Raw genomic sequence first — 14,332 nt, forward strand, 5'->3', positions numbered from 1 at the left:
TTTGTCATATTAAATATATTACTCTATTGTTATCAGATAGAAACATCATGGAATATTGTACATCATATTAAATATATTACTGTATTGTTATCATATAGAAACATCATGGAATATTGTACATCATATTAAATATATTACTCTATTGTTATCATATAGAAACATCATGGAATATTGTACATCATATTAAATATATTACTCTATTGTTATCATATAGAAACATCATGGAATATTGTACATCATATTAGCATCAACATACATTATTGTTTCATTCAATTTCACATAATAAGGATATTTAATATTTTCAAGTTCAGAAGTCAGAACTCATCACCTGCTATGTAAAAGAGACAGAAGAATGCACAATGGTCAATGCTATCTGGGATCCTTGGGACATCCCTACCCTAAACCCTAACCTTAACCCCTACCTTAACCATTTTAAATGTCAACTTCAACGGGCTAGGGACGTCCCAAGGATGTATCTCTACCTGAAAATACATGATCTAAGTGATTGATAGTTTGTATTCAGCACTCATAAAGCCTTATTTACTTTAATGAACTACTAAAATAGTGATTTTGTCAGACAGCATAAACAGCAGCTCTACACTTTATTGAGTGACTGATCCATTCATCCTTCCATCCCTACTCAGCCTTCCTCTCCTCTGAAGACCCAGTGAGGGTGGAGCTCAGTCAGAGAGCTGTTGAGGGACTGGTTAGGAAGAACACTTCTACAGCCAGAGAGGTGAGAGGTCACACATGGTTTAGATGGTAAATATTTATGTCCCCTTAGTGGTTCATCACGTCAGCTAAAGGGAATATGTTCCATCTATGTTCATTTACATTAGTGCAAATTGTCCACTGATATTGGTGTAATTTCTCACCCCTTTTGGCTGTATGAAAGTTAATTTCCCCTCAGACACACACATTTGTTCTTTTATATAATGAAGGTAATTTGTGTCAAATGTATTTTTCCCCTCATTCACCCCATCTCTTTACATTGCTTATGCATATTCAGTGGCCTGACTGCATCCAGACTGTGTCAAAGGCCCATCCTGGTAGATCTGAACCTAATGCAGCTTGGAGTGATCAGATGACAGAAGTCACATTTAGGTGCCAGGTGTAACTGAGGCCATAGATGCTCCATATACATTACATTGAGTGTTTTATATAATATGACTAAATGTGTTTCTGTGTTGCAGGGGCAGTCAATAAATGGAACAGCAAGGCCACAGAACATGACATAAGCAGAGCTGTGGGAGACCACCTCAAGCCCCTGGTAGAGCCGGGGGTGGTGTTTACCTCTTCAGCAGTCTGTTGATTGGTCAGTCACTGGGTTCATTTGTTTTATTATATGGTCAAATCAAATCAAGCTTGATTCATACAGCACATTTCAGACATGGATGCAACAAAATGGCTTCACAGGAAAAATATTTTTAAAAACATTGAAAATAAACAGAAATATTTAGTACACAGCAAACATAAGAGGATAAAAAACAGAAGACTAAACTGAAAAACTATTGATTAAAATGTTAATTGGATGCAATATCCAACCCAAAATATAAGCTTGGGACACTGAAAGTTGACTAGTAACAACAACTGGGACCTAAAAGACACCCACCATGAGACCCACTAAATCTGCCCAAGAAGAGGCAAACAAAAGAAAAACCCACACCAAACTTAAAGACAGGAAGCAAACCAAAAAGGTGGAGCAACTAAAGGTGTTGACTCTCCACATGTATCAAGACAACTGGAGCACTGGGCCAGACACTCTTAAATAGAACCTGGACCAGCTCAGGTGAAACACCTTCCCACTAACGAGATGGACAAGCCAGCACAGGTGTAACACATACTGACTAACGAGGTGACACCAATCAGTGCGTCCTACGTGCTAACGAGCTAGACCTGCTAACGAGCTAGACGGGCTAACGAGCTAGACGTGCTAACGGGCTAGACGTGCTAGACGTGCTGACGGAGCGAGACGTGCTAACGAGCGAGACGTGCTAACGAGCTAGACGTGCTAACGAGCGAGACGGGCTAACGAGCTAGACGTGCTAACGAGCTAGACGTGCTAAAGTCCAACCTCAAAACATAAATGGAAAAACCAAAGCCTGTAACACCTTCCCCTTTAAGACAACAAATATATCCTATATTTTTGTTGGAAAAGTTTGCTCACCACCAACAGAAAACAACTTCCATTTCACATTATAATCAACTACAATGCTTCACCTTCTACAATATAATCACTGGCTGTCAACAATTAAAAACAAGAAAAAAACACGTATTTCTAAATAAAAATATACAATAGTATAATTTTTCTCCTTTTTCTTTCTATAGAATCCTAAAACTCACTAGCTTCTAGAACACTCATCTTCCTAAAACTCACAAGCTTCTAGAACTCTCCTCTTCCTAAAACTCACTAGCTTCTAGAACTCTCGTCTTCCTAAAACTCACTAGCTTCTAGAACACTCATCTTCCTAAAACTCACAAGCTTCTAGAACTCTCCTCTTCCTAAAACTCACTAGCTTCTAGAACTCTCGTCTTCCTAAAACTCACTAGCTTCTAGAACTCTCGTCTTCCTAAAACTCACTAGCTTCTAGAACTCTTGTCCCCTTGGAACGAGCCCAAACAAAATGTATCTCCAATACGGAAAAACGTGCAGTCAAAATAAATAAAGATCCATAGCAACGCACTAGCTAAACACAAATCTAATATCCATTTGGGGGGAAAATCAGGTTGAATCTGCTCCTGAAACTAACACAACAAAAAAAAAAAACACTTGGAAATGGAGATATCTTTCACCTCACTGGTTAGAGGACAACCTGCAGAAGACAGTCAGCTACATTTTGAAGTGATGCAGTTAAATTTAGGGGTCGGTAAACAAAGGAACACAACACTTATTTGTCATAACTCATCGATATCATGTTGAAATCAATTGTACGACAGGAGGGAGATGAGGTTGCATGTCCTGTTAAAACGAACAGCTCAAAAACCACACAGAATCTGTGAATAATGTGTACATCCCTGGTTAGAGGACAATTTGTAGAAAACAGCTAGCTACATTTTGAAGTGTTGCATTTTGATTCCAGTGGGTCACCAACATGGTAAGTGTAACACAACTCTTTTTTTGTTAGTCACTTTTTATTAAATCTCATAAATAGTAACTCTTCCATTTCAGAGCCTGGATTTCCCCCCTGAGGCTAATATCCATATCATGTTGAAATCAATAGAACAGGGGACAAACGTTTAGGGTTCTACATTGTGACATTATTAAAATACTCCTTCTACAATGTTAAACATTCTACATTGCGAGATTTCATTGATATCATGAAACAACTCCTTCATGTATTTTCTGATGTTTGATCAGATGTCTTATCGGAGAATCTCTTGTCACACTGATCACAGCTATGATTTCTCTCCTGTGTGTGTTCTCTGGTGTAGAGTCAGAGAGCCAGATGTAGTAAAACTCTTCCCACATTGATCACAGCTATAAGGTTTCTCTCCTGTGTGTGTTCTCTGGTGTAGAGTCAGAGAGCCAGATGTAGTAAAACTCTTCCCACATTGATCACAGCTATAAGGTTTCTCTCCTGTGTGTGTTCTCTGGTGTAATATCAGGTTGTCTGACCGAGTAAAACTCTTCCCACATTGATTACAGCTATAAGGTTTCTCTCCTGTGTGTATTCGCTGGTGTCTAGTCAGATGGCAAGATGAAATATAAGTCTTCCCACATTGATCACAGCTATAAGGTTTCTCTCCTGTGTGTGTTCTCTGGTGTACAGTCAGGTAACTAGATGAAATAAAACTTTTCACACATTGATTACAACTAAAAGATTTCTCTCCTGTGTGTATCCTCTGGTGTGATAACAGGTTGCTTGACTGAGTAAAACTCTTCCCACATTCAGTACAGCTGTACGGTTTCTCTCCTGTATGTGTTCTCTGGTGTATAGTCAGATAGCTAAATGTAGTAAAACTCTTCCCACATTGATCACAGCTGTAAGGTTTCTCTCCAGTGTGAATTCTCAGGTGTACTTTTAGTGCTTTTAATCTTAAGTAACTCTTCCCACAATCAAAACAGTGGTGAGATTTCTCTCCTGTGTGTGTTCGCTGGTGTATTTTAAGTTCTGATGAAGATTTGCAATGTTTTCCACAGTCAGAGCAGCAGATAGATTTCTTCCCTGTGGGTCTCTGCTGGTGTTTCTTGAGGTGATAGAATCTGGACAGACTCTTCTCTGACTCGTTAGCATCATGATGTTGAGGCTCCCCAGAGGATCCATGATAGTCACGTCTCTCTCCTGTGTGAACAAGTCAGACAGATAGTTAAAGGCTCACAACAGCAGAAATCCACTGAAAAAGGGGATGCCAACAGCGTAGCCATGATACTGTACAACAATTGACGTCTGTAATGAATGTTAAAATTACTTGACAATTGTCTTAAGACAGTCAAGTGAGCAACAATAGTCATATTTAGTCTTGTTTTCACATTAGTAGTAACTAGAAATAAGTAAAAGGTGTTGAACTCCTAAGCAGTGTGCCAGGCCACTTTTGTTCTCAAATATAAGCACCTTTTTCTGTGTTTGCTAAAATTGCGACAAGGGCGATGCACACACAATTTGATTGCAGAAACACCTCCCTGCTAATGCAGAAACCGCTAGTTATGGATGTAGTATATCTGCCTGGAGCAAAAATGGTGAGCAAGTGGCCTAAGCTGTGCCATTAGAGATTCTGGGTTCGAGTCCAAGCTCTGTTGCAGCCGGCCGAAACCGGGAGGCCCATGGGGCGACACACAATTGGCCCACCGTTGTCCGGGTTAGGGGAGGGTTTGGCCGATTTTGATCTTAAGTAACTCTTCCCACAATCAAAACAGTGGTGAGATTTCTCTCCTGTGTGTACTCGCTGGTGTATTTTAAGTTCCGATGAAGATTTGCAGTAAGATTTCCATGTGAGAGATCTTCGTCTCTGCAGGTGTTTCTTGAGGTGTTCTGATGTGGAGAGACTCTTCTCTGCCTCTTCAGCATCATGAGGTTGTTGAGGCTCCCCAGAGGATCCATGATAGTCCTGTCTCTCTCCTGTGTGAACAACAAAGTCAGACAGATGGTTAAAGGCCCACAAAAGCGGAAATCCACTGTAAAAGGTGATGCCAACAGCGTAGCCATGATGTTGTAAACAATTTAAGTCAGTAATGAATGTTACAATTATTTGACAATTGTCCTAAAATGAGCAAGAATAGTCATATTTTTTTGTCTTGTTTTCACATTAGTAGTAACATGATGTTTGTAGGCTAGAAATAAGTTATTAAAGTTGTTGAAATCCTAAGCAGTGTGCCAGACGACTTTTGGTGTCAAATTTTGGCCCCTTTCTGTGTTTGCTAAAATTGCGGCACGAGGGCGATGCACACAATTTGCAAAAACACTTGCAGAAACACCTGCCTGCTGATGAGGAAACCGATAGTTATGGATGTAGTATATCTGGTAATGAGGAAACCACTAGTTATGGATGTAGTATATCTGGTAATGAGGAAACCACTAGTTATGGATGTAGTATATCTGGTAATGAGGAAACCACTAGTTATGGATGTAGTATATCTGGTAATGAGGAAACCACTAGTTATGGATGTAGTATATCTGGTGATGAGGAATCCACTAGTTATGGATGTAGTATATCTGGTAATGAGGAAACCACTAGTTATGGATGTAGTATATCTGGTAATGAGGAAACCACTAGTTATGGATGTAGTTTTTTCTCTCTGCCTGGAGAAAAAATGGTGAGCGACGATTTTAGTTTTTCACAAGGCATTCTGAATATTACAGCGCACTATCAGGTGTGCTACTGAAGGAAACTCACATTAAGCTCTGTGTCTATTCACTAACTCACCACCGTGGGGGAAAACTCGGGGGAGTTCTCATAGGCTGACTGCAAAAATAGCCTCCATTTACAGGTTGTTTATGAGTGCATTTCACATTACTTTTGGATTATAATTGTAACGCTTGTTTGAATGTCCTGTTTGTGTTGTTGTAGCAAATCAACTGCTTTATACATAAACACTTAAACCTGTAAAATGCTCTTTGGCTAGCTTTGCCATCAGCCTGACAGAGGGTTGTACACTAAGTATTTGCCAAATTTGCCCATAACATCACCTAACAATAACATAGACCTACTGTAGGACCCATAACTTCACCTAACAACAACATAGACCTACTGTAGGACCCATAAGTTCACCTAACAACAACATAGACCTACTGTAGGACCCATAAGTTCACCTAACAATAACATACACCTACTGTAGGACCCATAACTTCACCTAACAATAACATAGACCTAGGACTATATATTTAATATTTCAGGTGAAACAAGGAGACTAAAATGTCTTTGTCATGACAATTCATAACCTGATCACCAGATAATTTTGTGAATAATCCCACTAGGCTACTCTGTAATGTGTTGTCATTCTAAATGTCCTGAATAAAGGAAAATAGCTCTGTGTGTTGTACAATAGCCTATCCATCAAGGAACAGATCTCTACACATTATGAGCTAAGTATCTCCGTTTCCAAACGGACTAACGAGACCCTACTGTAAATCAAGTAGACAACACATTATAAATATCGATTTGTTTGGGATGTTGGATCCAACGTGGAGCACGGCATAACTGTCTTTACCGGTGTAATGAATGAAGAACTACATTTGACTGGCATGCAGAAAATGATTTCCTGGATCAGCTGATGATAGTTGAACATGTGACTGTAACTAAACAGCTACAGTATTAAGTATTATGCATAATTATTTAAGAACCGCATTAATGACAGTATCCATTTGGGAGTTGTCAATAAAGTTAAGGTGACTCTCGGTTAGAACCATTGGATTTAGTAAACTGAAATGATTTAGGATTTCTGTGCCCATGAAAACTGTTTTCCCAGCGTAACATAAGGAGGCACTAAATGTTACGTAGGTAGAGAGCATTTCAGCGATCTGAATACAAAAAAAACTGTCCGACAGCAAGATCCAGTATTTAAGTTAAAGTTCATCATATGACAAGCTTAACGTTATGACTATAACTACTGTTCCCTGAAGGAGGGAAACTAGGTACAACATACTATTAAATCCACACGTTATGACTATAACTACTGTTCCCTGAAGGAGGGAAACTAGGTACAACATACTATTAACCTCTCTGGGCTAGGTGGCACCAAATCGTCCCACCTACGTAACAGCCAGTTGAATCCTGTGGCGCGATTTTCAAATACCTTAGAAATGCTATTACTTCAATTTCTCAAACATATGACTATTTTACAGCATTTTAAAGACAAGACTCTCGTTAATCTAACCACACTGTCCGATTTCAAAAAGTCTTTACAACGAAAGCAAAACATTAGATTATGTCAGCAGAGTACCCAGCCAGAAATAATCAGACACCCATTTTTCAAGCTAGCATATAATGTCACAAAAACCCAGAAGACAGCTAAATGCAGCACTAACCTTTGATGATCTTCATCAGATGACACACCTAGGACATTATGTTATACAATACATGCATGTTTTGTTCAATCAAGTTCATATTTATATCAAAAAACAGCTTTTTACATTAGCATGTGACGTTCAGAACTAGCATACCCCCCGCAAACTTCCGGGGAATTTACTAACAATTTACTAAATTACTCACGATAAACGTTCACAAAAAGCATAACAATTATTTTAAGAATTATAGATACAGAACTCCTCTATGCACTCGATATGTCCGATTTTAAAATAGCTTTTTGGTGAAAGCACATTTTGCAATATTCTAAGTACATAGCCCAGCCATCACGGGCTAGCTATTTAGACACCCGGCAAGTTTAGCCTTCACCAAAATCAGATTTACTATAAGAAAAATGTTACTACCTTTCCTGTTCTTCGTCAGAATGCACTCCCAGGACTTCTACTTCAATAACAAATGTAGGTTTGGTCCCAAATAATCCATCGTTATATCCAAACAGCGGCGTTTTGTTCATGCGTTCTAGACACTATCCGAAATGGTAAATAAGGGTCGCGCGCATGGCGCATTTCGTGACAAAAAAAATCTAAATATTTCATTACCGTACTTCGAAGCATGTCAACCGCTGTTTAAAATCCATTTTTATGCAATTTATCTCGTAAAAAAGCGATAATATGCCGACCGGGAATCTACGTTTCGGTAAATAGAGGGAAAAACAGAAAGACGGGGGAGGCCAGTGCACGAGCCTAAGCCCTTTGTCCTCTGATAGACCACTTAGCAAAAGCGCTCGTGTGTTTCAGCCAGGGCATTGAATTACGTCATTCAGGTTTTTCCCGGGCTCTGAGAGCCCATTGGAGCCGTGGGAAGTGTCACGTTACCGCAGAGATCCTTTGTTTTGGGAAGAGATGTCAAAGAAAGCCAATAAATGGTCAGACAGGCCACTTCCTGTAAAGGAATCTCTCAGGTTTTTGCCTGCCATATGAGTTCTGTTATACTCACAGACACCATTCAAACAGTTTTAGAAACTTTAGGGTGTGTTCTATCCATATATAATAAGTATATGCATATTCTAGTTACTGGATAGGATTAGTAACCAGATTAAATCGGGTACGTTTTTTATCCGGCCGTGTAAATACTGCCCCCTAGCCCTAACAGGTTAAATCCACACCTCGCTGGAAGCCCCGCATTCCACAGGTGATGAGCGTGAGACTTGGATATATTCCTTAAATGATTTAATCCTTAAATGTAATACCTCACTTCACCGACCCAGGAAGTGGAGGAGCCAAACAGGTGTTGTAACTCGTTCATAACTGGCATGCAGATCGGTAGAAATGGTAAGATAAATTGGCACTTCAAACGGAAATGGAAAAAGTTTGCCTATTTTACCGGAAACTTCAGGAGCGTAATGTCAGAATTAACGAAGGCCAGCAGCAGGTGGGGAATTGGTTATTTTCTTCTGGTTATATTGACCTCTGGCTTCCTCAAGTCATTTGTGTGTGTTAATTATTTAATCAAACGCTTGAAGCATCAGTTCAATTCAAGTTCTGCACATACAGTTGATTTTATTAAACACACGGGGTGTGTCTATATGAACAAATACACGTCATAACATTTCAACCAATCAATTGGTAGAAAGAAAATACAATTTTTTTTAAATCTGCCCTAGAACATACAACATACATGCATTCAGACCCCTTCCCTTTTTACATATTTGGTTATTATATATATATATTTTTTTCAATTATCAATTTTCAGACAATACCTCATAAAGACATCACAATACCCCATAAAAGTTAGAAAAAAAGTTTAGAAATGCTTAGATGACCTAGATATATATATCTAGGTCATGCCAGTAGGTTACAGAAGGTTGTATCTCTCTAGGTCATGCCAGTAGGTTACAGTAGGTTGGAACTCTCTAGGTCATGCAGGTAGGTTACAGCAGGTTGTAACTCTAGGTCATGCCAGTAGGCTACAGTAGGTTGTAACTCTCTAGGTCATGCCAGTAGGTTACAGTAGGTTGTATCTCTCTAGGTTATGCCAGTAGGTTACAGTAGGTTGTAACTCTCTAGGTCATGCCAGTAGGTTACAGTAGGTTGTAACTCTAGGTCATGCCAGTAGGCTACAGTAGGTTGTAACTCTCTAGGTCATGCCAGTAGGTTACAGTAGGTTGTATCTCTCTAGGTCATGCCAGTAGGTTACAGAAGGTTGTATCTCTCTAGGTCATGCCAGTAGGTTACAGTAGGTTGTATCTCTCTAGGTCATGCCAGTAGGTTACAGTAGGTTGTAACTCTAGGTCATGCCAGTAGGTTAAAGTAGGTTGTAACTCTCTAGGTCATGCCAGTAGGTTACAGTAGGTTGTAACTCTCTAGGTCATGCCAGTAGGTTACAGTAGGTTGTAACTCTCTAGGTCATGCCAGTAGGTTACAGTAGGTTGTAACTCTAGGTCATGCCAGTAGGTTACAGTAGGTTGTATCTCTCTAGGTCATGCCAGTAGGCTACAGTAGGTTGTAACTCTCTAAGTCATGCCAGTAAGTTACAGTAGGTTGTATCTCTCTAGGTCATGCCAGTAGACTACAGTAGGTTGTATCTCTCTAGATCATACCAGTAGGCTACAGTAGGTTGTGTCTCTAGGTCATGCCAGTAGGTTACAGTAGGTTGTAACTCTCTAGGTCATGCCAGTAGGTTACAGTAGGTTGTATCTCTCTAGGTCATGCCAGTAGGTTGTATCTCTAGGTCATGCCAGTAGGTTACAGTAGGTTGTATCTCTCTAGGTCATGCCAGTAGGTTACAGTAGGTTGTAACTCTCTAGGTCATGCCAGTAGGTTACAGTAGGTTGTAACTCTCTAGGTCATGCCAGTAGACTACAGTAGGTTGTAACTCTCTAGGTCATGCCAGTAGGTTACAGTAGGTTGTAACTCTCTAGGTCATGCCAGTAGGTTGTATCTCTCTAGGTCATGCCAGTAGGCTACAGTAGGTTGTAACTCTCTAGGTCATGCCAGTAGGTTGTATCTCTCTAGGTCATGCCAGTAGGCTACAGTAGGTTGTAACTCTCTAGGTCATGCCAGTAGGTTACAGTAGGTTGTAACTCTCTAGGTCATGCCAGTAGGTTACAGTAGGTTGTATCTCTCTAGGTCATGCCAGTAGGTTACAGTAGGTTGTATCTCTCTAGGTCATGCCAGTAGGTTACAGAAGGTTGTATCTCTCTAGGTCATGCCAGTAGGTTACAGCAGGTTCTAACTCTCTAGGTCATGCCAGTAGGTTACAGTAGGTTGTATCTCTCTAGGTCATGCCAGTAGGTTACAGTAGGTTGTATCTCTCTAGGTCATGCCAGTAGGTTACAGTAGGTTGTAACTCTCTAGGTCATGCCAGTAGTTTACAGTAGGTTGTAACTCTCTAGGTCATGCCAGTAGGTTACAGCAGGTTGTAACTCTAGGTCATGCCAGTAGGTTAAAGTAGGTTGTAACTCTCTAGGTCATGCCAGTAGGTTACAGTAGGTTGTAACTCTCTAGGTCATGCCAGTAGGTTACAGTAGGTTGTAACTCTAGGTCATGCCAGTAGGTTACAGTAGGTTGTATCTCTCTAGGTCATGCCAGTAGGCTACAGTAGGTTGTAACTCTCTAGGTCATGCCAGTAGGTTACAGTAGGTTGTATCTCTCTAGGTCATGCCAGTAGGCTACAGTAGGTTGTATCTCTCTAGATCATGCCAGTAGGTTGTGTCTCTAGGTCATGCCAGTAGGTTATAGTAGGTTGTAACTCTCTAGGTCATGCCAGTAGGTTACAGTAGGTTGTATCTCTCTAGGTCATGCCAGTAGGTTGTATCTCTAGGTCATGCCAGTAGGTTACAGTAGGTTGTATCTCTCTAGGTCATTACAGTAGGTTGTATCTCTCTAGGTCATGCCAGTAGGCTACAGTAGGTTGTAACTCTCTAGGTCATGCCAGTAGGTTACAGTAGGTTGTAACTCTCTAGGTCATGCCAGTAGGTTACAGTAGGTTGTAACTCTCTAGGTCATGCCAGTAGGTTACAGTAGGTTGTAACTCTCTAGGTCATGCCAGTAGGTTACAGTAGGTTGTAACTCTCTAGGTCATGCCAGTAGGTTACAGTAGGTTGTAACTCTCTAGGTCATGCCAGTAGGTTACAGTAGGTTGTATCTCTCTAGGTCATGCCAGTAGGTTACAGTAGGTTGTAACTCTCTAGGTCATGCCAGTAGGTTACAGTAGGTTGTAACTCTAGGTCATGCCAGTAGGCTACAGTAGGTTGTATCTCTCTAGGTCATGCCAGTAGGTTGTATCTCTAGGTCATGCCAGTAGGTTACAGTAGGTTGTATCTCTCTAGGTCATTACAGTAGGTTGTATCTCTCTAGGTCATGCCAGTAGGCTACAGTAGGTTGTAACTCTCTAGGTCATGCCAGTAGGTTACAGTAGGTTGTAACTCTCTAGGTCATGCCAGTAGGTTACAGTAGGTTGTAACTCTCTAGGTCATGCCAGTAGGTTACAGTAGGTTGTAACTCTCTAGGTCATGCCAGTAGGTTACAGTAGGTTGTAACTCTCTAGGTCATGCCAGTAGGTTACAGTAGGTTGTAACTCTAGGTCATGCCAGTAGGCTACAGTAGGTTGTAACTCTCTAGGTCATGCCAGTAGGTTACAGTAGGTTGTATCTCTCTAGGTCATGCCAGTAGGTTACAGTAGGTTGTAACTCTCTAGGTCATGCCAGTAGGTTACAGTAGGTTGTATCTCTCTAGGTCATGCCAGTAGGTTACAGTAGGTTGTAACTCTCTAGGTCATGCCAGTAGGTTACAGTAGGTTGTATCTCTCTAGGTCATGCCAGTAGGCTACAGTAGGTTGTATCTCTCTAGGTCATGGCAGTAGGTTACAGTAGGTTGTATCTCTCTAGGTCATGCCAGTAGGTTACAGTAGGTTGTATCTCTCTAGGTCATGCCAGTAGGCTACAGTAGGTTGTATCTCTCTAGGTCATGCCAGTAGGTTGTATCTCTCTAGGTCATGCCAGTAGGTTACAGTAGGTTGTATCCAAGTGGAAACAATTATCAACCCAATGTGGAAAGTGTTGAATGTGGTCAACAACAAAATGAATGGCTTATTTGCTACGTGAGGTTTACTTGATCTAACAGAAGTTTCGTAATGATTAAGTTGTTACGTGGACACGTGACATATCGACAACTTTGATAAAAACACTATTGGAGTTGTCTCCAGATCGCTATGCATATTCATGCTAGTAGCTTAGCATCTCTCTCCATTGAATACAGGCGGTTGACGACAACAACCCTCAGAATATAAACAATAGATTACAATAATAAGATGTATCCACCAATCCAAAGAAAAGATAAACGGGAGCTAGAAGACCCGCAGTGCAGCTTTGTGGACAACGACTCCCCTTGTTAGGACGGAGAGACATCTTGTCAGTATATCCATAATCTTTGGTGTAGCCAACCCAACTCTCACATGGCTCTAATGGGGGGAACGGTGTGTAGTAAAACATCACTACATTAAAATCACTACATGCCGTGGCCCCCAGTCTGCGGTCTGCAGATAGACCTTCTCAAATATATATGTTAAGTCACTTTTTGGAAACGGAACGGAGAAAACAAGGGGTAGCTTGTCTCTACGTCGTCTGATTCTAGACATATCAGTCATCAACACAGGACCCTCAGTTGAAGAGGTATTGACGAGCCAACTCCGAATATCCAAAGTTAAAAACTAATTGAAGGCGGTACTTACTGGTGTTAATCAGATCTCCTGTCTCCTCCTCTTCATCTTTCAATGTGACAGTAATCTCTCCTTCCTTCTTCACTCCAAAAACAGCATCATCCTCTTCTTCCTCTTGTTTAACTGAAACGTCTTTCTCTTCATCTTTCACTGTAACAGCCTCACCCTCTACTTCTTGTTTTACTGTAAGATCCTCCTCTTCCTTCTCCTCTTTCACGACAATGTTCAGCCCCAGAGCTTCTTTCTCCGTCCAGCAGACCTCCTCTTCTTTAACAGGAGGGGAGTAGTTTAGGGAGCTCATGTTCGGGGATGTTAGCTAACTAGCTATCATTAGCGACTAGGCTAATGCTAACTTAACCAGTCAGCTACTATAGCTGACTAATAAAAAATAACGTAATATTAAATTAAATAGGTTAACAAGTAGATACGACAGAAGTGTGTCTAAAACACAGTAGCTAATATAGACCGAAAGCGTATAAATAGCTTGAATCTTTCGGCTATGTTGGCTAGCAAGCTACCGAGGTGGTTGACGAGCTGTTTATGAAGAACCGTCCACTAGATTATACGTCACGCTGCAGCATCGCCTGAAAGACGCACATCGCCGTCTGCTGACTGGAGGGAAACGCAGTTGAGGATCACATTTTATATTCAGTCAAAGATTATTTTACATGGATTTAATTAAATAATACTATTGAGACATACAAAGACAGGAATGTGGTGATTGATTAGTGAGAATAAAAAATGTTTACTACAGCACATTTAAGGCAGTTTCATTCAGTCAAACAACATATAAATAAGTAGCCAGCTACTGTAGGTCTATACTGCTCCTACATGGTGTAACAATACATCATGTAGATGTATATAATGAACAGACTAGGTCTATACTGCTCCTACATGGACTAACAATACATCATGTAGATGTATATAATGAACAGACTAGGTCTATACTGCTCCTACATGGTGTAACAATACATCATGTAGATGTATATAATGAACAGACTAGGTCTATACTGCTCCTACATGGTGTAACAATACATCATGTAGATGTATATAATGAACAGATTAGGTCTATACTGCTCCTACATGGACTAACAATACATAATGTAGATGTATATAATGAACAGACTAGGTCTATACTGCTCCTACATGGTGT

At 40.5% G+C, this 14,332-nt stretch overlaps 1 protein-coding gene across 1 annotated transcript; it reads right to left on the reverse strand.

Annotated features, from left to right (window-relative positions):
* Nucleotides 1–1,323: 1,323 nt before the first annotated feature.
* LOC145866096 (uncharacterized) lies at nucleotides 1,324–13,720 on the reverse strand. Its single transcript, XM_082970961.1, has 2 exons — nucleotides 13,192–13,720; nucleotides 1,324–4,283 (listed from the first exon to the last, which is right to left on the reverse strand). Exons 1-2 carry the CDS (start codon nucleotides 13,478–13,480, stop codon nucleotides 3,397–3,399), a joined length of 1,176 nt encoding a protein of 391 aa, XP_082827087.1. The 5' UTR covers nucleotides 13,481–13,720; the 3' UTR covers nucleotides 1,324–3,396.
* Between the last annotated feature and the right edge of the window lie 612 nt (nucleotides 13,721–14,332).

The sequence above is a fragment of the Salmo salar genome, unplaced genomic scaffold (genome assembly GCF_965601325.2).
Source record: "Salmo salar unplaced genomic scaffold, fSalSal1 ptg000129l, whole genome shotgun sequence".
NCBI classification, from domain to species: Eukaryota; Metazoa; Chordata; class Actinopteri; order Salmoniformes; family Salmonidae; genus Salmo; species Salmo salar.

Coding starts and splice junctions, on each gene's coding strand:
- LOC145866096 (XM_082970961.1), bottom strand. CDS start 13,480: ATGAGCTCCCTAAACTACTCCCCTCCTGTTAAAGAAGAGGAGGTCTGC. Junction 4,284..13,191: donor AGGAGATCTGATTAACACCA/GTAAGTACCGCC, acceptor TTGTTCACACAG/GAGAGAGACGTGACTATCAT.